The sequence below is a fragment of the Pseudophryne corroboree genome, chromosome 1, assembly GCF_028390025.1.
Source record: "Pseudophryne corroboree isolate aPseCor3 chromosome 1, aPseCor3.hap2, whole genome shotgun sequence".
Taxonomy (NCBI): Eukaryota; Metazoa; Chordata; class Amphibia; order Anura; family Myobatrachidae; genus Pseudophryne; species Pseudophryne corroboree.
This window is the reverse complement of record NC_086444.1, coordinates 904769987-904796396: the sequence shown is the minus strand read 5'-3', so window position 1 is coordinate 904796396 and position 26410 is coordinate 904769987. Positions and strand designations below refer to the sequence as shown.

Genomic DNA, 26410 nt, shown 5'->3' with positions numbered 1-26410 from the left:
AATCTCCCACTACAATTACAATTTGGGGGCCTATGTATTAATAATCGCGGCACTGTTGTTATTAACATTCTGTCTCGTGATAGACTAATTTTTTACAAAAATGCCCTGGCTATGTAATATATGTAACTTACTGGACAACGGTAATGATAATCGATGTCCCGGCGAGTTACGTACCCGGCATACTGCAGGACTTTTCACTGCACATGCCCACAGCGTCAGATGATGGATCCTGCGAGATTGCCTCTATAGGCCCAAAGCGGATCACAACATCTGAAGATGGTGTAAACCTACAAGACCAAAACTTTTTAAAGTTTGATACATAGGGAGTCAGACTGTCGTCCTTTTTCTTTCGGCTGTTAATATATACTGGAAGTGCTGACTGCTTAGGGGGTGAATTCAATAAAATGAGAAAGGGGCGAATTAGTTGTTGCTGCAGCATTTCAGCTACAATGTATGAGTGGTTAGTGGTACTGACCGTTCCAACAGCTGCCGTTGGCCGGCGCAGAGCACTGTCCCTAGCTGTCGGCTCTGACAGCCAGGAACGAAGCATGAAAAAAAAAAAAAAGTGTTTGTTTTTTTCTTTTCTTCAAAAGCCATGGGTGCCGCTGGGTAAAGATTACCGGCGCATGCGCAGAGGCTTTACAAGCCAATAGAGGGAAATTGGAGTTTGCCAGGCAGGCGAGTTAACACTCACTCTTCAGCAGTACATGCCGTCACAATCTGAACCCACTTTACAGCGATCTAGAGGTGAAGTTGGTCTTTTCAGATAATGGGGGTCATTCCGACCCGATCGCACACTGCAGTTGTTCGCAGCGATCGGGTCGGAACTGCGCATGCGCCGCTGTGAGCCGGCGCATGCCAGACGGCCGAAGGCCGTCGTTACCTAGCAATCGCCTCTGCCTGATTGACAGGCAGAGGCGTTCGCTGGGCGGGAGGGGGCGGAACGGCGGTGTTCAGCCACGGTTTTCGGGCGCGGTCCGGCCAACGCGGGAGTGGCCAGACCGTGCGGGGGGCGGGCCGCAGCCGCTGCGACCTGGGGCAGCAACGGGTAACTCCCAGCCAGCCGCAGGAGCTGCGCTGGCCGGGAGTTACTCTTCAAGTACAAAAGCATGGCCGCTGTGCGATGCTTTTGTACTTGTGCAGGGGGTGGGACTCCGGACTAACATGCGGGGCGGACTAGCCCTGTGCTGGGCTTTCCCCCGCATATCTGGGAAGATGAAGCACAGCTACGATCAACTCGGAATGACCCCCAGTGGCCGAAGTGAAAAATCGCAAACATTTCCAGTTTGACAACAGGCTATATAACTGTTACATTTGGAAAGTTACCAGAATCCTTTTCATACTAGTCAGTTTACATTCTGAAATTAAATAATAGGTTGTGTTTGTTGCAAAAACTTTTGTCACAAATTAAAATTGACAATTTAGCTCAATTCAACCATGTGTATAGTTTTACCATTACACAAAACAGTAAAGTAATATATATGGATTCAATAAAATTATATACCTGGTTTTCCCAAGCTCAACAATACAGCAGCCATATTCTGTTCCAAATGTTATTTTAATATTTCTGTAATCATAGGTTTGTCTGCCATCAAGACGCTGAAGACAACAAAACAGAATGGTAGAAACTGCACGTCAATGTACATGAATAAAAACAAACACACAAACTAGCATGGAATACAATAAAGACTAAAGGGTAATCTGAAATACCAAAAAAAACAACAACCAAAAAACTGCACTTTTAACATTTAAATTCAGAAACAAATCACACTGCAAGCAAACTTAAGAGCAACATGCTGTGATACCTTTCACCAGTGTTTGGGATGACAGCTGTCATATGACCGTATAGCAACATCCCGATGGAAAGCTCCCAACAGGGGTCAGGTAAGTATATTTACCTTCCTCACCAACCCCTCCCTAACCATAATCCTCGCTGCCTAAACCTAACCTTCCCCCCTGCAGCCTAATCCTGACCCTCCCCGGTGGTGCCTAAACCTAAGGTTATGGCTAAATCCAATTTGACTGAAGGACCTGTGACATCACCATCACATGACTAGCTACAAGAGGAGGAGCAAGCTCAGAACAGGAGACCTAAAATGTACTCTTGCGAGCTCGCTTTGCTCACCATGCTTTGAATTCTGTGGCGAGTGAAGCGAGCAGATGTTGACATGGATACATACCTCCCAATTTTGTCATAGGCGGAGGAGGTACACGCGCGCGGCAAAGCCGCACGCTGCCGGAAGGGGGCATGGCTTAACAGGAGGACCCACGGTTGCGAGCCATGCCCCGTTTTCGTCACTGAGGGGGCATGCCCAGCGCTCTGTGAGCCGCTGGCATGCCCCCTCTCCCTCTGACTCCAGTGAATAGACGCTGTGTGCATGCGCACAGCATCTATTCACCACTGCTCTGCTAAGCAGGGCAGCGAGAGACAGAGCCTCCCAACTGCCCCCCCCCACCACCACCACCACCGCGGGACACTGCGGCCCGCGGGTGGGACTGTCCTGCGAAAATCGGAACAGTTGGAAGGTATGTGGATAGCGAAAGTGCTATCCCACGGGCCTTGCTCCTCCCCCTGAGGTCCTTTGGACCACTTGGTTGTAGCATTTACAGTAAACTTAACCCTCCCTCGCAGCCTAACCCTAACCCTCCCCGGTGGCACATAAACCAAAGAGTCCCCAGCATACTTCCGATTTGGATGCCGGCAGTTGGCATTCCGGCATCGGCATTTCAACTCATGTCGGAGTTCTGGCGCCCGCATTTTGGCCACACGTAGGGATTCTAGCACCAGGATTTCGACTGCCGACATCCTGACCACTGACATCCTGAACATATTGCTTTTCGAGAATAGGTTGTTATCGGAATACACAATCATAGTGCACTGCATGTTACATTGCTGGATTTAGAAATGGATATTTATGTAGAGGGAACACAGGTAAGGAGACCTTCATACTAATACACTTATCAATAACACTGAGAAGCACCAGCACTGCTCTTCTATGTGCACTGAAGCCTGCATGTTTACTATATAGCACAGCAGCCTGCAGACTCAGCGCCCTCACCTTCTTCTCAGTGATCGCCTGCAGCAGGAAGGCTCTCTCGCAGTTGGAAAGCGGGGTTTCTCTCATAATGGCAGCTCATACAAACACGACACACCGAACGCAGCTGCAGCGTTCACTACAGACACACGTGAAAGATATTCCGTTCCGCCCCTCACCGTGACGTCATCATCCCGCGCCTATCACTCTTCACTTCCCGCACCGCCCAAGCCCACACGTCTGTCACTCCTAGCCCCTCTCCCCGGATTGGGCAGCGGCGCCGCTACTGGGCTGCAGTCCCAAGGCTGGACATCGGTGTGCGCACCATCGATGGTTACAATCGACCGAGTAACTGCTAGTGGCCATAGATCAGAGGTTCTCAAACTCGGTCCTCGGGGGCCCACACAGTGCTTGTTTTGCAGGTCTCCTCACAGAATCGCAAGTGAAATAATTAGCTCCAGCTGTGGACCTTTTAAAATGTGTCAGTGAGTAATTAATACACCTGTGCACCTGCTGGGTTACCTGCAAAACATGCACTGTGTGTGCCCCCGAGGACCGAGTTTGAGAACCTCTGCCATAGATGGTTGCCAACTACATAATAGGAGACCGTCGATGGTTTCCCTCACCAATGGTTATCCCTGTTCTTTCAAGGATATGCCTGCGCCTAGGGGCGGAGCTTCGCAGGTGTCAGGGGCGGAGCTATGCACCTTGCTAGAAAAAAAAAGTTGTTTATGCTAGTGATGGCCATTGGTGGGTTATCCATTGATGGTCACCTTCGATGGTACCATTGATGGATAATCTCGATGCTGTAAAACCATGTGGAAGGGACCCATCAATGGCTACCCCTGCATTACTGTACAATGAAATGCGGGCCAATCGAGCCCAGGGGCGTGGCTTTGTGGGTGTGAGGGAGCGGGGCTAAGTTCCATTCCCTGACACTTTGAGGGGGGGAGGGGGATTCAGTAGCACTGGTTCGATGGCGGGAAACCATCTGGTTCTCCCCCATTGATGGTAAAAGTATTCAACGTCAGTAATAGCCCATCCATGATTTTGAATCAACAATAGTCGATGGCCGTCGATGGAGGGAAACTGGTTCTCTCCCATCGATAACAAAATAACTCTACATCGGCCATAAACCATTGATGATTACGAATCATGGACACCCCCTAGCCTCCCAATATTACCAGTGGCTAAGGAGTATTAATTATATGTAATCCTATATTAAAAATATATGTATCCCCCCCCCCCCAGTCCCTATCTGCCCCTACCACTACCCTCACCCTATCTGCCCCTACCACTCACTTCTGTCCCTATCTTCCCTGTCTCCCTAGTCCCTTTCTGCCCATACCCCCACACTCTCCCCCCAACCCCTTTCTCCATATTCAGCATGTGTGATACAGATCAGTACGAGCAGCAGTATGGATGGTCATCGGTGTGTTTGCCATCGATAGTTGCCATTGATAGCGAAACTGAGTGGTTATCGATGGTCATCAACTATGTAATTGGCGACCATCGATGGTTTCACACACCAATGGTCATTCCTGTTATTTCAGTGATTGACCTGCTTCGCGGGTGGTGGGGGTGGAGCTATGTTCTGTGTCCCGACATCGTGCAAAAAAAATTATAATAATAATTGTTTATGCTGTGCCATCGATGGAGGGAAACCATCCGGTTGTCTCCCATTGATGGCAAAAGCATTCTACATCGGCCATAAACCATTGATTATTAGGAATAATTGATGGTAGATGGCCATCCCTAGGTGTAACCCTTAGCCGAGTCATTGGGAATGCCCATGCCAATCAGTTTGTTGATAAATAAATTAAGAAAAAAATAATCTCCACCATTTCTTGTGCAGAATGTCCCAAAATGTAACTTTTTACCTTTTTTAATAATCTATTCTGCCTGCCGGAACGGTACACAGTCTACCTTTGCCGCCTGGAACAGGTGTCAGAATGGGGTGCAGACCACCTTAGTTGATAAGGGTGCCGGAACGATGCATTTAACCCCTTAAGGGCCGTACAGATGTGGAGGGAGATGTGTGCTGAGAGAACTGCTCTCTCCCCCGCTCAGCACAGCGCGATGTGTGCTGAGCGAAGGGGGGAGGGACACGGGGGGCCGTTCATTTCACCCAGCGGTGAAAAGAGCGACCTACTAAATTGTGCCTGATTGCAGGCCAATCTAGCACCGGTGATAGCGACGCACAGGACCGTGTATCGCTGTCGCCAGCACCCCTACACACGAAGCGATGTGTTCCTAATTTCTAAGCAATCTAGGTGGTCATTCCGAGTTGTTCGCTAGGTAATTTTTTTCGCATCGCAGCGATTTTCCGCTTAGTGCGCATGCGCAATGTCCGCACTGCGACTGCGCCAAGTAAATTTGCTATGCAGTTAGGAATTTTACTCACGGTTTTTTCTTCGTTCTGGTGATTGACAGGAAGTGGGTGTTTCTGGGCGGAAACAGGCTGTTTTATGGGTGTGTGTGAAAAAACGCTACCGTTTCTGGGAAAAACGTGGGAGTGGCTGGAGAAACGGAGGAGTGTCTGGGCGAACGCTGGGTGTGTTTGTGACGTCAAACCAGGAACGACAAGCACTGAACTGATCGCAGATGCCGAGTAAGTCTCGAGCTACTCAGAAACTGCACAGAGATGTATTTTCGCAATAATGCGAATCTTTCGTTCGCAATTTTAAGAAGCTAAGATTCACTCCCAGTAGGCGGCGGCTTAGCGTGTGCAATGCTGCTAAAAGCAGCTTGCGAGCGAACAACTCGGAATGACCCCCCTAGTCAGATTGCTTAGAAATTAAGTGAACGTTGCTCCGTGTATACCCCCCTTTACATGGGCATTCTGGGTGGCAGACCCGCCACAGACCACTACAGCTAGCCATTTTTGGTGCCGGAACGGCACTCTTACCACCTTAGATAACCTTCCCTGGTGCTGGACGGGGCACAGGTTACCTTAGCCAACCATTACGGGATGGAAATGCAAATAATGTGATTTATTTTATATCTGTTTGTCCTGTGTTTTATCTTTTCAATAACTATTTGGTATTGTTATAAACTGTGTGTCCATATTATAAACTGTGTGTCCATATGATAGTGCCCAGGTTCTCAAACTTGACCCTCAGGACTCACCACAGTTCATGTTTCCAGGTCACCTGTGGATATGTGAAATGTGACAGTTGGTGATACCAGGGACGTTTTAAGAAAGGAGGGGGCCGGCGTTCAGCCTCCGTCGCGGACCCCCTCCTCTCTGGCAGCAGTAGACTCTGGCATAATGCCAGGGTCCACTGCGCTACGCATGGCACCCGCTCCTTGTTCCCGTGGACACCTCCATTGCACCTGCACAAATCACTCGGAAATGGCTGCGGCGGCCATTTTCCGAGTGATTTGTGCCCGTACTGCAGGGCCACCATCGCAGGACTCTGGAGGGGTAAGTATAATATGTGTGCAGTGTGGGCCCGCCTAGACCCAGGGGCCCGTGTGCACCGCACATACTGCACCCATTATAGAAAAGCCTATGGGTGATACACAGCGCGCCTGCCAGGGGAACTGGGAAACGTGACCTGTGTGGGGTCCTGAGGACAGAGTTTAAGAACCTCTGTGATAGGGAATATAGATTGTAAGCTCCACTGGGACAGGGGCTGATGTCAGTAACTGAAATGTTACCGGTGGAGCAGTGTCCAATATGTGTGTGATATATAAATAACGTAATAATGTATAAATAAATAAATAATCCACAAATGTTTTCAATAAAAAAATTTAAAAAGTGACAAACCCAATTCAATATGTACCTTACATTTTATTCTAATCAGTCTGCAACAATAAAAATTACTCCCACCCCATAATTTAGGAAACCCCTATTTAATCCAGTGCTAATTTTACAGATGACTCCCAATTGATGTTACATGCATACAGACACACCTAGCATACAGCATGTTTGTTGCACAGGTATATGGGCAGCTGTCGTCATGGCAACCCAGCTATTTACTTTCAAACCACTGGTGACAGTTGGACCAGAGATGAAGCTGGCGGCCATGATGAAGAAGACAGAGATGGAGAAGTCAGAGATGCCGAAGACAGCTATTAAGAAGACAATGATGAAGAGGACAATTTATAACATCAGGACCAGATGTGGCTGGAAGAAGAGGATCCTCTCTGACTCCTCTGATGATGAGTAGGTCTCCATCAAGAAAAAGGTAGCTAGAAAGTTGTCATCCAGCTCAGAGGAGGAGACCAGCAATTGGAGGACGCAATGGAAAGGCCCTCAAGGAGATGCAGAAGGAGGGAGTAAGTGCAACCCATACATACAAACTGTTATACAGACACTGAATATAGGCTGTACTATAGTAGACAAGTGCTGGGGCCTCTATTTCTACTACTATTCGAAAATACATTTCTATGAATTTAGTTACAACATGCTAAGCTGCTTGCATCATAATCTAATTTAGTGGTATTTTGTTAGGGTCTCCTGCCCTGTGCTGCCACGTCGTCATGGCAACCGGGAGACAAGTGCTAGCGGAGTAACCTGAGCGTAGCTGATACTCCGGTTCGGGTCTTTTGCTGTGCAGTGGTTACAGGCTCTGTGCACGGCAGGGGATTCGGTGCTGGTTTTTGTGCTCACAGTCTGTGAGGTCTGAGTGGGGCGTGGACAGCACCTGCTATATAAACCCTCTTCTCAGGTTAGGCAGATGCTGCTGAATCTTTGTTGGTTAGTCAGTTCCTGAAAGTTAGCTAGTACTGTGTAACTTTGTATTTGTTTGTTGCTTACTGCAAATAGGCCTTGGGATTTGGTACTACACTCTGCCAATCCAGACCTAGCAGTAAGACTGGAGTCAGTCGTTTAACCTGCTGGGGTTCTTTTGCTACTCTGTGAACCTAGCAAGTTTGCGGCTGTATTCTCAGCCTTGCCTGCCAAAATCCTTTCTCACTGTGCAAGGTGTTCAGGTGTCAGTTTAGTGGCAGTAAGCTGAACCAGTGCACTGCAAGTGAGGACTAGGATTGTGGAGACTCTCCTTGTGTCTATTATTCCATCTCTGACCAAGGAGTTTACTGCCACACCCGTTGGTAACCCTTTAGGGTTTTGCTGTTGCCCTTAGCAACAGCATTTCGGGTTCTCTACGTATTAAATCACAACATCTCGCTTCTTTCCATCTGAGCATTCCTAATACTAGGGAGACACCCAGTTTCTTAGCCTTTGGGCTTCTCTGTTCACTTTGTGTTTATTTTGTTACCCTATCACCTTCTGTGTATGTAATGTCATATTCCCCAGTCTGTGAGTTCATTTGTTTTGCATCCCTCTCCATTCAGACACCAGTACATTCCTGCTGGCACTGGTGTGCATAACATATTTGTCTTGTTTGTAAATCCAAGAATGCTTAGAAATGACATTATTTGTATTTATTACTAATAAGATTTGAATTATATCCAGGATAAAATATTGTGCCCCATGGATAACAACCCAAGTTTTATGTATTGTATCTTCTCCATAAGTATTGGTAAAGCACCATTTACACCACATGTACAGTATTACTGTGCAATCTGTTTTTGCCATAGAGCTGCTCTTTGTAATCAGAGACTAATAAGAGCGCTGGTTTGGAGTAATAATACTCAGGTTAAGGATGTGGGTGATGTAATTATACGTGTAGAGGGTAATGTGGAGGTGCAAGTGACTAGAAAGCGTCAGTCACTTGCAGTGTGGGTAGTATTTAGCTATACAGGTTGAGCATCCCTTATCCAAAATTCAAAATCCCACATTTTTGGGTCCCCTACTGAGATAATGACGTATATATTATGTGTATATATAGATATATAATATACATATATATGTGTCATTATCTTAGTAGGGGAACAAAAAATGTGTGATTTTGAATCTTGGATAAGGGATACTCAACCTGTACTGATTATTGTGAATTTGATTATGGGCTAAGGGCCTAATTCAAGGTTAATTGCAAAATAACATTTTCCTCTAATGGGCAAAACCATGTGCACTGCAGGTGTGGCAGATATAACATGTAGAGAGAGAGTTAGATTTGGTTGGGGTGTGTTCAAACTAAAATCTAAATTGCTGTGTAAAAATAAAGCAGCCAATATTTACCCTACACAGAAACAATATAACCCACCCAAATCTAACTCTCTCTGCACGTTATATCTGCCCCACATGGGTTTGCCCATTAGAGAAAAATGTTGTTTTGCAATCAACTTTGAATTAGGCCCAAAATGTAATAGTCTGTGGGTTGCAGGCAGCTGTCAGATCTTGGCGACTTAACCTTTACATTCAAAGTGACACTAATTTAAAAAGCAAAACCTAGTTTGCCATTTTAAATCTTATATCTAGAAGTTAAATGGCTGAATTCTTGCAGCTGCCCGCAATTTGCAGGATATTACATTTACAGCTAGATGTGTTTTTATTTCTTAATGAAAGTAAAGGAGATATTTCTGCTGTTTTCAACCTATATTTATTTGTATTGATTTACTGGATCATTATCTCATCAGTTAATCAAAACTTTTATAAATGATTTTTGTAAATTATGTTTAATATTAAGTTTAGTGTCCAGTTATAGAGTAGTCATTATGGTTATTGTAATTGTGTAAGGCACAGCGATGATCACTGTATCTGTGAGAGAAACCCATACACAAACTTACATTAATATTTGTCAAAATAATATTGCATTATACAATACAGGATACAGAGTTGCCACATTAGTCGTTAATGTTTTTAACCTTTAATCAGACATATTTATTTATCAACAGTTTCTAAACCTCCTAATGATAATGTGTGGACCTCCATTCTAAAAGTAAAACATTCTATACCCTTAATACCATGAAATAATGACACGGAGACTTGAATCTGGCAGAAAATTGTTAGCTATTTATTGTACCCTAACCATTAGAAAAAACCTGTAAAGTAAAAATTAAGTTAACATGCCTATTTAACCGACATATGGTGGCAGAAAAAAGATCAGCTATAACCCACTGAAGATAACCTCAGAACATTAAAAACCCAAACAATCCTAATCTACCACAAACCATACATAGGTAATAGGTGCCCGACTCAGACCTCCACGCTGACTGCCCACCCTGATGGGTGATGACGCTGCCCCCTGATGGGTGATCTAGCGGCCTTAAAAGTCAATGGAGGTGAGTGCACCTAAACCACACCAATACTGTAAAAACTGTGACTAACAAGTCAAACTATAACCTGACGTTCTTTTCCGCCAACAGCGAAAGACTCTTCCACAGAGTCTTCGCACCGCCACTATACCCTCTACCTAACTTCTGCAACACCTGAAACAGATCCTCCAGGAAAAGCATCATCCCTTCCTTGGACAAATGCACACCATCAGGCCAAAAAAGGTGACTTCCCCGGAACCGAATCCTAGGGTGGCGAACCACTTTCCCTCCGTGAGCCAATACCCACTTCGCCACCGCAGCGTTCACCTTTTGCCTGGCCTCATCAATAGGGCGACCATCCGCCACTCCCTGCCAACGCAACCTTGGCACCATCATGGAGAACACCAAAACACAGTTGGGCCACGCTGCGGCCACACTGGCCAGATCTTCCATCATGGCCCATCTAAGCTCTAAAGATGTCCTCTTCCCCAGATCGTTGCCACCCAAGTGGACAACCAGCACCCTATGGACTCCATGCTCCCTCACCTGACTGACCAATCTACTCTTCAGATCTCGCCACATCATCCCACGCCAACCAAGCCAACGAACGCCATGAGCCCAAGGAAAAAACTGCGCCCCATCCGAGGCCAAAAACCTGGCTGCCCAGTAAACATAAGAGTGGCCAACTACCCATATTGCCAAATCGTCTTCTACCCAACCTGAGGTGAAGGAAAGGAATAAAAATTGGTTAATAAATATCCTAACATGAGCTTATTGCATGCATTAACCTGAAGGATCTGCCAAAAGAAAAAAGTTTTCATTTCTTATCGAGTCACGGCCTAGCCGCTCTAAACAAGCTTCAAGCCAATCGAAGCATAACATAAAAACACAACAGGAAAGATAAAATAAAATAAAACCAAATAAAAAAGGGGTGAGGTGTGTGTGTGTGTGTGTGTGTGTGTGTGGGGGGGGGGGGGTTAAATGGGAAAAACATGTAAGAACTCAGCTGGAGGTGAAAGCATAAAAAAACCTGCTGAGGGACTTTGTATTGGAACTAATCAGCCGAATTGTGTAAATTGAAATTCAGTCCGTCAGGTCAGGCAAAAAATTGCAAAAGAACTCCAGACCCCCGCTGCCAGCAGCGGCGAGTAGCTAATCCCTGAGTAGGATGAACAAGGGAGACAAACAGACACAAACTGCACAATGACGTACTTAACCGTCCAACATTAACTTATTAACGTTTATTAAAACTGAAAAACTCATGAAACCGGGCGAATATAACGTTTGTAACTGGAAGACTTCCAGCGCCCCACTGCCTGAATCTCCGCAACTGAAAAACCCACCGACGCAGCCGACGTCGCAGCCCCGATTCGGAAAGAATGCGTACCGAAAGCAGTGGGTGAAAGGCCCAAGCCGGTCAGACAGCGACTAAGCATCCAACGAAATTGATATTTCGTCAATGGTAAACCGTCATAGTGCAGCAGCCATGACCCCCTCACATCGGGCCGAACTGCTGCATATTTCAATGCCAATCTCACCGGGCAAATGCTCTCCTACAGAGATGGTACCAAAGTGACCAATCTTCCTCTACCTACTTGGTCCGTCTTAGAGCGATGCAGTCTGCAGAGCAAAGACCTCTCACCCACCACCACGTAATCTTGAAGCATGCGCAAATCTGCCCATTTAGATGGCGCTACCAGCTCCGAAACCCGAAAGTCTCCGTGATAAGCCATGGAGAACGCCAACTGGAACAACAGCGACTCAAAAAGTGATGATGCGACACCGACTACAGCACCGATGACAGCTGGTAGCAAGGCTGCATCGATGGGGCGACGCACCCACCCTTTCATCGCCTTCACAAGAAGCCCGGTCTTTGTCACGTCAGGAAGACCCTTGATTTTATAAAACAATTAAATCCCTGCTAAGTACCGGGCACCACCGCTCTGGACCTACCCGTGACAAAAAGCTGCTAAATAAAAGAAGGCATCATCCGATGCCCACTCTTACCTTCTTGACCCCGTCCTCGGACAAACTCTTCCCACTCGCTCCAAGCTTGACCGTAAGCCTTGAGCGTGTTCGGAGCCACTGATCGCATCGCTAGGCCCTCCAGTCCGGTCCGATCACCTGCCAGACATAACTGGGATATTGAAACCCTCGCTCATCGGCCTCAGGTGCCAACAGCCGAAATCTTTCCCACTGCCCGCGGGACAAGGCGTCTGCAATTCCGTTCTTAATTCCTGGAACATGTTGCGCGTGGAACCATAAATTCCTACGCAAGCATGTCAGCAACAATTGCGCAAGCACCCTCAAAACCACAAGCGACTTCGCCCTCTGATCATTGATCGCATGCACCACGCCCAGAGTGTCGCATCTGAACAAAATGCTGCGATCAGCCAGACGTTCGCCCCAAACCTCCAGGGTGTCAGGTTCGGTCTGGTTTGTGTCCCCGGAGGGGGCGCTAGTGGGTCAGTGGAGGTAGGATGGAAGAAGTGAGGATACTGGATTGGATTCCTGCGCATGTGCGCAATGTTGTTTATTAAGGAGAAAGATAAAACAATATGGCAGCAGGAATACTTGGAGAAATAAACAATAATAAATGCAATGGGTATGATGCAGCGTGGAAGCTGAGAGTCTATGGCAAAACAGTGAGAGTCTATGGCAATACAGTGAGAGTCTATGGCAATATGCTGGTATGGGAACCAGAGATGATAAACACGTGGAGCCAGCAGAGGTGATGATAATGGTAGCAAACCTGGTAGCAGATGCAGAAGACTTGATGCAGGGTTCACAGTGCTATTGGAAAGCACAGGCAGCTTGCAAGCCGATTCACAGGTGAGGTGATGAGCTGCACCTGGAGATGGAGTCTCTACAGCTGAGGCTGAAGCACACTGTGTTGGAGATTGGTGTGAAGCCTGTAAATGAATGCAGGAATTGCTGATGCTTGTAGTTCCACGGAGATGCAGGAGGATAACCAGGAACACAGGGGATCTGGAGACTGGAACACAGGGAACCACTGGATGCAGCAGGAGAGCTGGAGTGGTTGCTGGAACTTGTAGTTCCACAGAGATGCAGGAGGATAACCAGGAACACAGGGGATCTGGAGACTGGAACACAGGGAACCACTGGATGCAGTAGGAGAGCTGGAGTGGTTGCTGGAACTTGTAGTTCCACAGGAACACAGGAACTTGCACACGGAATGTCGCAGGAGAGCTGGAGGGGTTGCTGGAACTTGTAGTTCCACGGGAACACAGGAACAACTGGGAACTGGAACAGCTGGGACCTGTTGTTCCACAGGTCTAATACACAAGGAAATCTCTGTAGACAGAGGATTGCAAACAGGAGCGGTCTGTTCACGGGATGTGACGTGTTGTCCAAGGCGATGTGAGAGAGCCACAAACTGGAAGTTATACCACCTGCCCAGCAGTGATTGGACACAAACTGCAGGCGGAGATACTAGCTGGATTGGGTGTCCAGATCAGCTGTGAGTTAGTTGAAGCACGATGTACTCCAGGCTGCAGAGGACTGAAAACGAGAACTGGAACAGAACTGAACTGCTGGAACCTGTAGTTCCACAGCAGTGATGTGATGGAAAATGCAGATTCCTGACAGTACCCCCCCTTTTATGGGTGGGCACCGAACACCCACGCTGGAACTTGGAGGAACCTTGAAAAAGAACTTAGAAATACACAAAAGCAGAGGTCCTCAAAAGTCTTCCCAACTTTCATCTTCAGAAGACAGATTTTCCCCGTCAGAACAAGTAGACCATTCATGGTCATTTGAGACAGAATTTACTTCCTGGGAAAAGGCATAGCTAACACTTACATCAACAGATGGTAGACTTTGAGCTGGTTTTTGAGCTCTCCAATTCTTGTAATTCTTGAAATCTCTGATACATTGATGCAACAGAACCTGTTCATGTTTGGAAGGAGTTGAGTCGAAAAACTGAGAACTGGAAGACTGATCAGATGTTGAATCCGGGGAGTCAATACTTTCAGAAGTGTTGCTGTAGGATGGAGACACGGGAGTATATGCAACTTTCAAATCTGAAGTCTGAGAACCTTGTCTTGACTTTACAGCTTGGAAATCTTTAATAGCTTGGTCTAATGTATCCTGATCTTGCACAGACAGAGATGTTGGAGAGGATTTAGCAGTAGACAAACTGTTGACAAATTGGCCAGAATGCCCAGATGACTCTGAATGCATAAACTTTGGAGCAAACTCCTGTTTTACGGCTTCGCAGAAAGCGGGAAGATCACTCAGTAGCGGATCTTTAGATTCAATGAGAGGATTCGCCCAGTCCAGTGCTCTACCTTTGAAGAACAGGAGGAAGTATCTGATTGCATTGGCTGGAGAAATAGTCACTGAAGGTTCAGACTCAGTAAAAGCGAGGTATTGGCTCGCCACTGCACGAAACTGAGCATAGTCACCATCAAAGTAGACTGGAGCTTTTGTATCTGGTGGACACTTGGAAGGCTGAATGTCAGTTGAAGTCTCGGAAGACCATGTCGGACACTTGAGAGTAGAGGACTGGAATAAGCATTCAGAAGCAGGAGTAGAATCAACTTGAAATGCTCGAGGGTGGAGAGAGGACGTCATCTCCTGGATTGACTGACGGGAATTCTTTGCTGAGGTTGACAGAATGCTAGAAGCTTCATCTTGGGGTGAGATGCGTAGAGCCTCCATCTGGGTTGAGGCAACTGCAATATCTGCAAGAACTGTAGACTCTGGACATAGCGACAGGAGTTGCTTACTTGAAACACTGGAGAGAACCACACCGGGTTCAGAGGAACTGGAATCGGCAGGAACTGACGACAACTTTGGACAAACGGATGGAACAGGGATTTGTCCAGGACTACTTGAATTGACTTGAGCTGTAAGAGGCTGATCTGGACAGACGGATGGGACCGGATTGGGTCCAGATAAGCTTGAACCGGCTGGAACCGCAGGAGTCTTCGGACTGACGGATAGGACCGGATTTGATACAAAGAGACTGGAATCGGCTGGAACCGAAGGAGTCCTCGGACTGACGGATAGGACCGGATTTGATCCGAGGATGCTGGAATCGGCTGGAACCGAAGGAGGTAGCTCAGCATTGGAAACAGAGCTACTCGGGCTGGCTGGAACCAGAGGAGGCTGATCCGGACAGACGGATGGGACCGGATTGGGTCCGGAAGAGCTTGAATCGGCAGGAACCGGTGGAGTCCTCGGACTGACGGATAGGACCGGATTTGATCCGAGGATTCTGGAATCGGCTGGAACCGAAGGAGGTAGCCCATCATTGGAGCCACTCAGGCTGGCTGGAACCAGTGGAGACTTTGGACCGACGGCTGGAACCGGGCTAGGTCCATTGACACTTGACTCTGTATAGACAGAATCCGGATGTTCTGATGATCCCTTTTGGAGTGGTACTGAGCTGGTAGCACTCTCTGAAGTTGGCAAACAAAAGTTCATGTCTGTATCTGTGACTTTAAGAATTCCTCCTGGGATCTTGGCCCTGGATTCCTCACTTGAGGCTGAAACTCTAAAGACCCCTCCTGGGGTTAATAGATCAGACACACTTCTTTGAGTTGCATGCCCGGATGCCACTTCTGGAACCTGAACATCAGATACCCCTACTGGGGTCACAACATCAGATGCCCCACCTGGGGCTGTAGACACGGATGCCCCTTCTCGGGCTGTAGACACGGATGCCCCTTCTCGGGCTGTAGGCACGGACGCCCCTTCTCGGGCTGTAGGCACGGACGCCCCTTCTCGGGCTGTAGGCACGGACGCCCCTTCTCGGGCTGTAGGCACGGACGCCCCTTCTCGGGCTGTAGGCACGGACGCCCCTTCTCGGGCTGTAGGCACGGACGCCCCTTCTCGGGCTGTAGGCACGGACGCCCCTTCTCGGGCTGTAGGCACGGACGCCCCTTCTCGGGCTGTAGGCACGGACGCCCCTTCTCGGGCTGTAGGCACGGACGCCCCTTCTCGGGCTGTAGGCACGGACGCCCCTTCTCGGGCTGTAGGCACAGACGCCCCTTCTCGGGCTGTAGGCACAGACGCCCCTTCTCGGGCTGTAGGCACAGATGCCCCTTCTCGGGCTGTAGGCACAGAAACTACTTTAGTTATGGGTAACATAGATAGTCTCTGTTGATTTCTGAACTTGGGATTGGGTCTATTTGTCACAGGACCCCAATCGTATACTTTTTGGACTCTCCTGTCCGAGGTAAAGGAACTTGAAACTGCAGAGGATACGTTGGAAGGTTTGCAGGTGAAAACACTGTGATGCTGGGACCTGTCACCAACTTTTGAGTTGCGGAAGGAACAGTCCTTAATAAGATGACTAGAACTCCCACAGTAAAAGCAGAGGTGAAGCTGCTTGCGATGCCGGCGTTCAGCTTCCGTTAGTTTGGAGCGCGGGTAGCTCTGGAATCTGCTCTCTCTCTGCATAGGAGAAGAGACTTTAGCTTGAAGAAAAGTTGACACGGAGGTCGCACTAGTCTCAATACTTTGAGCAGTACTCTTCACTGCGTTTAAAGCACCACCTAGGATTTCTGGCATTATTGGAATGATTTTTGTTAGGAGACTTTGAAGTTGTTCCAATAGATGATAAAGTGTGCTTATTGGTTCAGAGTTCACAGCAGACAACAAAGGAGTCTTGAAGCTTTCAAAGGAGGAATTCGCTCTCTCAGGAGAATTAGCTGTGAAGGGACTTCCATAGGACTGACTTGAGCAAGAATCATCCACAGGAACGGATTGTGCAGGGAAAGTTGAAATGACTGGAGCAGGAGTGACTTGAACAGGAACTGGAGAAACAACAGAACTTGGAAGGGATTGCTGCAAGGTATCCAAACGGATAGACATTCCCTGTAGAAACTGGAACATCTGCTGCTGCGCAGCCTCTTGACCATCCAAACGGGAGACCAGATTTTGTAAGGCCCCTGACCCCACATTCTGACCACCATCCGAGTCCATGGGCCTTGGACAAACTGTCAGGTTCGGTCTGGTTTGTGTCCCCGGAGGGGGCGCTAGTGGGTCAGTGGAGGTAGGATGGAAGAAGTGAGGATACTGGATTGGATTCCTGCGCATGTGCGCAATGTTGTTTATTAAGGAGAAAGATAAAACAATATGGCAGCAGGAATACTTGGAGAAATAAACAATAATAAATGCAATGGGTATGATGCAGCGTGGAAGCTGAGAGTCTATGGCAAAACAGTGAGAGTCTATGGCAATACAGTGAGAGTCTATGGCAATATGCTGGTATGGGAACCAGAGATGATAAACACGTGGAGCCAGCAGAGGTGATGATAATGGTAGCAAACCTGGTAGCAGATGCAGAAGACTTGATGCAGGGTTCACAGTGCTATTGGAAAGCACAGGCAGCTTGCAAGCTGATTCACAGGTGAGGTGATGAGCTGCACCTGGAGATGGAGTCTCTACAGCTGAGGCTGAAGCACACTGTGTTGGAGATTGGTGTGAAGCCTGTAAATGAATGCAGGAATTGCTGATGCTTGTAGTTCCACGGAGATGCAGGAGGATAACCAGGAACACAGGGGATCTGGAGACTGGAACACAGGGAACCACTGGATGCAGCAGGAGAGCTGGAGTGGTTGCTGGAACTTGTAGTTCCACAGAGATGCAGGAGGATAACCAGGAACACAGGGGATCTGGAGACTGGAACACAGGGAACCACTGGATGCAGTAGGAGAGCTGGAGTGGTTGCTGGAACTTGTAGTTCCACAGGAACACAGGAACTTGCACACGGAATGTCGCAGGAGAGCTGGAGGGGTTGCTGGAACTTGTAGTTCCACGGGAACACAGGAACAACTGGGAACTGGAACAGCTGGGACCTGTTGTTCCACAGGTCTAATACACAAGGAAATCTCTGTAGACAGAGGATTGCAAACAGGAGCGGTCTGTTCACGGGATGTGACGTGTTGTCCAAGGCGATGTGAGAGAGCCACAAACTGGAAGTTATACCACCTGCCCAGCAGTGATTGGACACAAACTGCAGGCGGAGATACTAGCTGGATTGGGTGTCCAGATCAGCTGTGAGTTAGTTGAAGCACGATGTACTCCAGGCTGCAGAGGACTGAAAACGAGAACTGGAACAGAACTGAACTGCTGGAACCTGTAGTTCCACAGCAGTGATGTGATGGAAAATGCAGATTCCTGACACAGGGCTACCATAATGGGGAAAAGCTCTAGCAGCAAACGGTCCTTAGTGAAACCTTCGCAACACCATTCCCCCGGCCAAGGGGCCACACACCAAGAGCCCTCTAGGTAGCAACCGATCCCAGAGGAACCCGCCGCGTTGGTAAACAGCTGTAATCCAGCATTGTCAACCGTTGGGGCCAACCAGATACGCACCCCATTGAAGTCCTCCAGGAACGAGGCCCAAAAGGCCAAATCCCTCTTAATCTCGGAGGACAAGCGAATGAAATGATGCGGTCTGGCACACCCCGCCGTCGACCTCTCCAGCTTTCGGCTAAAAACCCTGCCCATCGGGATGACCCGACAAGCAAAGTTCAAGAGGCCCAGCAAAGACTGTGCCTGCCGCAGCGTAACTTTGCGCGACGCCACGAACTGCCCGATCACCTCGCAAAGCTTGGCAACCTTGGCCTGAGGAAGGCGACATGAGCCTGCCACCGTATCGATTTCAATCCCCAAGAACGACAAACAGGGGACTGGCCCCTCCGTTTTATCCTTGGCCACAGGAACGCCAAAGTGATAAAACAGGGCTCGGATGCTGAACAACAAATCGCTGCAGCGCGGTGAATTCGCCGGGCCCACACACAGGAAATCATCAAGGTAATGTGCTACCCCATGACCTCCTGAAGCAGACTCCACGCACCAGTGTAAAAATGTGCTAAACTTTTAAAAGAATGAGCACGACTGGTACACCACCGAACATTGGGGGTCATTCCGAGTTGTTCGCTCGCAAGTGGATTTTAGCAGATTTGCTCATGCTAAGCCGCCGCCTACTGGGAGTGAATCTTAGCATCTTAAAACTGCGAACGATGTATTCGCAATATTGCGATTACACACCTCGTAGCAGTTTCTGAGTAGCTCCAGACTTACTCGGCATCTGCGATCATTTCACTGCTTGTCGTTCCTGGTTTGACGTCACAAACACACCCAGCGTTCGCCCAGTCACTCCCCTGTTTCTCCGGCCACTCCTGCGTTTTTTCCGGAAACGGTAGCGTTTTTCCCCACACGCCCATAAAACGGCCTGTTTCCGCCCAGTAACACCCATTTCCTGTCAATCACATTACGATCGCCAGAACTATGAAAATGCCGTGAGTAAAATTCCTAAGTGCATAGCTAATTTACTTGGCGCAGTCGCAGTGCGGACATTGTGCATGCGCATTAAGCGGAAAATCGCTGCGATGCGAAGATTTTTACCGAGCGAACAACTCGGAATGACCCCCATTGTTCTGGCGGTATTGCGACGTTGACTGACGACCCTGACGGGTAAGAGAGATGCTGAATGAGCCTAAAAGCACCCGGAGTCTTCTTGGGGACTACCCCCACTGGAGAAATGACCAACTCATCCAATGGGGGCAGGGGAAATGGGCCCTCCATCCTACCCAGTCGCATTTCTTTCCCAACTTTTATGCGCAAAACTGACGGGAAGGTGCGAGCGGTTTGAAGATCCTTGAGGGCCTTGACTTTCACCTCGCCCGCAAACGGCAGGCGGAAACCAAACTTGAAACCTTGACACAAAAAACTAGCGTCCCGCCTATTGGGGTACCATCCCAGCCACTTGGACATGGCATCCAACTTAATCGGCGTTGGAGCCCTGTTGAGCGGTCCCGCTCCCGGGGAGTTTACCATAGCCTTGCTTACCCCCCCCTTGGGCCCTACCGATTCCCCTTAAAACAGTTGGAGGCCGGGTGTAAGCCGCCGCATTGCAGGCAGGAGTGTCGAAAACGACACTGCCTGCTGAAGGAACAGGTCGCATCATTATATGCGAAACATTTCCCCCTCGCGGGTGCCTGTCCGCCCCCACGATTAGCCGATCTTCGTTTCCTGCCCGGCCCCCCCGCCGCACTAAACCCCAGGGCGGATGACCCAGTGCGCTGCCCATCCGCCCCCGGATTCCGGGACTCATTCGCAGCTTGAGAGGTCCGGGTGACCTGGAGCCAGACCTCCACGTCTTTGCATCTAAAATCAATTATCTGCAAGCAGTCCTGCTTTTCCCGAAACTTCTCGTCATACATTCGCCATTCTACTCCTGTTGATGCTCGTTGCATGTCGTGTATCAGGTGCAAGTACCGGATGATGTTCATATGTTCATCCGGCCTATCCTCCAGATAACACGCCGCAAAAACCAGCCAGCCAGTTGTCAAACGAACGGAAAGCCTCAGCTCCTATGCCCTTCTTAGCCTTCGCTGCCTTATACTCCTTCGCATCCTTAGTCAGCACGAACAGATCCACGTAATCGCCTCTACTGATTTTTTTTTCTTTTTCCGGCAGCTATCCCGCAAACCCCTCAACACTGCTGTATAGTTGCAGTGAACCACTCCGGGCAAATTACGGCGCTTCTTGGCCCTGCGAGCGCTGCCGCTTGCGCCTCTTCCGCTTCTCCCGCTGCCCTACCGGCTTTTTTGCGTACCTCGCCGCCCGCTTCTTTGTTCTAGTCATGCTACTAACCTCGGACGCTTGCGACGATAGGGATGAAGGAGAGGAGGAACTGACAGAACTAGAGCGCGCGGAGGAGCCCGATGCTGAGTCCTCCATTTCACCTGACGTTGCCGACCACTCGGATGCTCCCGCTGTGGAAAAACTTTGAAGTCCTCGTCTTCGCTCACGTCTGCTGCGGCCTCACCACGAACACCTGAAAAAGACGACAATGCACGGGACCCGGAAACCACTCCCGGAGCCTGCCTACTATTTCGGGGTACCTCCGCCCGCGACTAGCGTCCGCGCTCTGTTCCTACCTGTTGGTTGCCTAACTGCGCCGCGGCCACCTCCAGGTCATGACAAGCGTGCGCTATCTGCCCGACTGCCGACCCCGTCGGCGTAAAGGACGCCCCAGCTACTGTGCGCGTGCCTGAATGCCTCGCTGTCCCCGGAGATGCGGCAGCGATCGATGGGCCCAATGCCGCTACCAACGATGACAGCGCTGAGGCTAACTCCTCGGAGGCCTACTGACTGCCCCCAAACTCCTGGCCAGCCACCCTCCGCCTACTGGCCTGCCGTCTGGTGGGCGTCGAGAAGGGCCCCACCGGTATATAGTCTGCCTGCACCCCTATTGACCCGCTGGCCCCCCTTGCGTGTTCCTGCCTGTTCCTCTGCCCCTCGCCTCCCCCATATGCCCTGCGCCCACGCTCACCCAATAAGCTGCCACTGCAGCTGCCCCTGGCACGCGTGCCCTCTTCCTGCAGCCCGGAGCTCCCTCCGGCTGCAGGGAAGGCAATCGTATGGGGCCCAGTGAGGTTATCATTATATGCCCCCCCTTGCCCCCCCAGCCGGACTCCGTCTGTAAGGGAGACTGCGGTGGGAGACTCAGAGCCTTGTGGCGCCGCTGCGCGTATATGTGCGCGGTCGGCACCACTAGCTGAGCGAATGGCCGCGCACGTCCCTTGCAGCTGCCGCCCGAGCCCCGGCGACAGCCCTTCCCCGCCCAGCCGCCGCACTCCGCCCGCCTTGCCGCCCTCGGCCGGCATCTGCCTGAGCCCTTGAAACGGAGGGCGGGAGCTTAGGTATGTTGCCCGCTCATGCGTGGGTCCGCAACTCCGGCACCTCAGGAGGTGGAGGGGCAGGCCGAGGCCCGGCCACCTCACCTCCCCTCTCTTGTGCCCCGCGTCTCGCCCGCCGTCCGCGGCCGGAGATTACCTCCGGACCAAACTCCTGGGGCAGGGGAGACCGAGTCCGCCTGGCAACCGCCGCGCGGGTACGCGCGCCGTCGCCAGGGAATGGGGAACCATGAACTAGGGACATAGGCCCAGCCGAGGTTCCCTCTCCCCCGCCCCCAGAGCGGTAACGAGATGGAGCCCCGGCCGAATGGTGGGGGCGAGAGGCGGCCATGCAAGCAGCACCTGCCCTCAGGGAATGCACTGGAAGGCGAGGGGGAGCAGGAGGGCAAATAACACCGGCACAAGCTATACCTATAATGTTGTAAACTATAATAAACTTCTCACACAGAAAATTTACCTCATATATAACCTGTTTAAATCCCTAATGAAATGCTCTAAAACTGAGAAACACTCACCAGCTAGCAGGCAAACTAGCAGAGAGAGAGACCCCTGTACCCTAACCATACTGTTGTAAACTATAATAAACTTCTCACACGGAAAATTTACCTCATATATAACCTGTTTAAATCCCTAATGAAATGCTCTAAAACTGAGAAACACTCACCAGCTAGAAGGCAAACTAGCAGAGAGAGAGACCCCTAGATGACCTATACCACCCTATATATGCTGATCCCTCCCCTATCTACCATTGGCTGTACGGTTGATTCTATTTCGGAGTGGGAGAAGGGACCTTCTGACGTATCTAGGGGAGGAGACACGTCACCAGGGGGAGGAGCTACGGGCGAACAGGGTACCCGAAAAGTACCCTCGCGGGCTCGCTTCGCTCGCCACGCTTCGGGCTCGGTGGCTCGCTCCGCTCGCCACCTGATTACTAAAGGTAATAGTTGGTGTCGTGGATACTAGAGCAACTGTACCGCTGGCCTTGCTCCTCCCCCCTTGTGTTGTGACTCCTCCCCCAGACGGAAAAGGTCCCTTAGCCCACTTGATTCTAGCATTTACCTTGGCTGTACTTTTCATAACCCCTTATGTCCACACCCATCACAGGAGGTTTCACTCTCTCCATTCCTGTCATTTCATTCTCCTTATATAGCGCAGCAAATTCCGTTGCACTTTACAATTCTAAACAACAGTGATAAAACAAAACTGGGTAATAACAGACAGACACAGAGGTAGGAAGGTCCTGCTCGCAAACGTATAATCTATAGGGAAATGGGCATTTATACACAAGGATAGGTGTTATATATTGCATAATGGTCCACCAGATTGCAAAGGCTCTTGGTGGGCTGTATGATGGGGTCACACAGCAATGTTGGCCTGGGATCAGAAGGATGGAAGCATGATCATCTCTTTCCTTCATCAAGGGGACACTTCTTACCATGAGGGATAGAAGCATCAGCACTTAGGGGTACATTTACTAAGCAGTGATAAAAGCAGAGAAGTGAGCCAGTGGAGAAGTTGCCCATGGCAACTAATCAGCACTGAAGTAACATCTATAATTTGCATACTATAAAATGATACAGAGATGCTGATTGGTTGATGGAGAAATTTCTCCACTGGTCACTTCTCCGCTCTTATCACTGCTTAGTAAATGTACCCCTTAATGAGATAACTTTTTTTAGTGGTCTATAAGCTCCTCCCCACCAACCCCTTCCTCAGTTTAAACTGAAAAAGCGTTAAGAATAGGTTGAATAACAGCTACTAGCATCCTTCTCATATACTCATTCAATAAGGGAGGGACCGAAGTGTCCCCCACAGGGGTGTATCTTCCTATTGGCCAGGATGGAACTTGCCAGGGGTGCCGGCCAAGGAAGGGGGCACCGGCCGGCAGTGCCACCCGCGCCAGGGGGTAGAATGACATAGTAGTTCTCACTGAGTACATCCCTTAGCAGTGCTCATCCACTGCCGGACTCAGAAGTGTATTGCACTCTGGCACTCTCTGTGACAACAGTCACAATGATGGTGAATATAGCCGGGGAGAGGGGCACTTCCAGGTATGGGGAGGGGCGAGGCACCTCCTCTTCCTCATCCGCTCCCCTTCTCATTGGTCCCACACGGTCTGTCACCAGATACCAGCCCCTACAATCAGCACCAGTCAGCAGTGCAGAATGAGCATACCTGTACATTTTCTTCGGTACCGTAGCTGCACTGCATGGTCTATCCTGGCAGTCTGGATCACAGCTTAAAAAGAGCTCTGTGTGGAGAGGTATCTAGACCAGTGAATGCCTGTCCAGCGGTGTTGAGACTACAAGTCCCAGCACACCTTGTCAACTGGATTTGCTGGGACATGTAGTGCCATCACACCTAGAGAGGGTTTTTAACTGTATGTATGTGTGCATATATCCCCTCGGTGTCCCTGTCCACACCCTCCTTATAATTCCCCCTCATTGACCCTGCCCACACCATCCCTGTAACTGCCCCCTCAGTGACCCTGCCCATACACTCCTGTAATTCCCCCTCAGTGACCCTGCCCATACACTCCTGTAATTGCCTCTCAGTGACCCTGCCCGCACCCTCCCGGTAATTCCCTCTCAGTGTCCCTACCCACACCCTAACCGTAATTCCCCCTCAGTATGCCTGTCCGCACCCCAGTCCGTAATTATCCCTCAGTATGCCTGCCCGCACCCTCCCTGTAATTCCCTCTCTGTGTCCCTACCCGCACCCTAACCATAATTCCCCTTCAGTGTCCCTACCCGCACCCTCCCCGTAATTCCTCCTCAGTGTCCCTGCCTGCACCCTCCCTGTAATTCTCCCACAGTGTCCCTGCCCACACACTCCAGTAATTCCCTCTCAGTGTCCCTTCCTGCACCCTCCCTGTAATTGCCCCTCAGTGTCCTTTACCTCAGCCTCTCTGTAGCCCCTCCCTCTCATTTTCCCTACCCGAACCCTCCCTGTAATTCCTCCTTAATGTCCCTGACCTCAGCCTCCCTGTAACTCCCCCCTCAGTGTCCCTGCCCACACCCTCCTGTAATACCACCTCAGTGTCCATGCCCACACCCTCCTGTAATTCCCCCTCAGTATCCCTGCCCGCACACTCCTGTAATTCCCCCTCAGTGTCCCTGCCCGCACACTCCTGTAATTCCCCCTCAGCGTCCCTGCCCACACCCTCCCTGTAATACCACCTCAGTATCCCTGCCCGTACCCTCCCCGTAATTCCCCCTCAGTATCGCTGCCCGCACACTCCTGTAATTCCCCCTCAGTGTCCCTGCCCGCACACTCCTGTAATTCCCTCAGTGTCCCTGCCCACACCCTCCCTGTAATACCACCTCAGTGTCCCTGCAATTCCCCCTCAGTATCCCTGCCCGCACACTCCTGTAATTCCCCCTCAGTGTCCCTGCCCACACCCTCCCTGTAATTCCTCCTTAATGTCCCTGACCTCAGCCTCCCTGTGACTCCCCCCTCAGTGTCCCTGCCCACACCCTCCTGTAATTCCCCCTCAGTATCCCTGCCCGCACACTCCTGTAATTCCACCTCAGTGTCCCTGCCCGCACACTCCTGTAATTCCCCCTCAGTGTCCCTGCCCACACCCTCCCTGTAATACCACCTCAGTATCCCTGCCCGTACCCTCCCCGTAATTCCCCCTCAGTATTCCTGCCCGCACACTCCTGTAATTCCCCCTCAGTGTCCCTGCCCACACCCTCCTGTAATTCCCCCTCAGTATCCCTGCCCGCACACTCCTGTAATTCCCCCAGTGTCCCTGCCCGCACACTCCTGTAATTCCCCCTCAGTGTCCCTGCCCACACCCTCCCTGTAATACCACCTCAGTGTCCCTGCCCGTACCCTCCCCGTAATTCCCCCTCAGTATCCCTGCCCGCACACTCCTGTAATTCCCCCTCAGTGTCCCTGCCCACACCCTCCCTGTAATTGCTCCTCAGTATCCCTGACCTCAGCCTATCTGTAACTCCCCCCTCTGTATCCCTGGGTGGGGGCGCCAGCTCCTTACTTTGCCAGGGGCGCTCAGACCCCTAGATACACCCCTGCAGACAGTATATCCCTATACACTTCAGAATTCATCTGGCTGCTGTCTCATCATCACTAGTGACCCAGTGATATTGGAAGCCATTCATGAACATGCCATCACACTGCCTCCACCTTGTATTATGCTGCAGATCATGAGTCATTCCAAGCTTTCTGCATACTTTTTTTTCTTCTCATCATTTTGGTACAAGTTCATCTATCCAAAAAATGCTTTTCCAGGACTGGGCTGGCTTTTTATTTATTTTTTTATTTTTATTTTTTTGGGGCAATATCTAATCTGACCTTTCTATTCAAGCCTTGTGGCAAAACCTCTGTATTTGTTTTTGTGAAGTCTTCTCTTTATGGTACACTTGAATAATAATATCCTTACCTCCTGGAGAGCATTCTTCACTTGGCTGGATGTTGTAAAGTGTTTTGACTTTACAATGGCAAGGATCCTGCGATCACCCACCACCATTGTCTTCCATGGACATCCAGGGCTTTTTGTGTTGCTGAGCTCACAAATACGTTCTTTTTTTACCAGACTGTTGATTTGGCCACTCCTAAAGTTCC

General features: G+C 49.9%; 1 protein-coding gene across 1 annotated transcript in view; it reads right to left on the bottom strand.

Annotated features, from left to right (window-relative positions):
• The window catches only part of EXOSC9 (exosome component 9), a 75604-nt gene extending 72350 nt beyond the window's left edge, over positions 1-3254 (bottom strand). The window contains exons 1-2 of the mRNA XM_063920249.1: positions 3060-3254; positions 1505-1599 (exon numbers count right to left, since the gene is read on the bottom strand). Coding sequence (XP_063776319.1) covers positions 1505-1599; positions 3060-3125 — 161 coding nt within the window. The 5' untranslated portion in view covers positions 3126-3254. The remainder of the gene's footprint in view (positions 1-1504; positions 1600-3059) is intronic.
• Positions 3255-26410: the final 23156 nt, after the last annotated feature.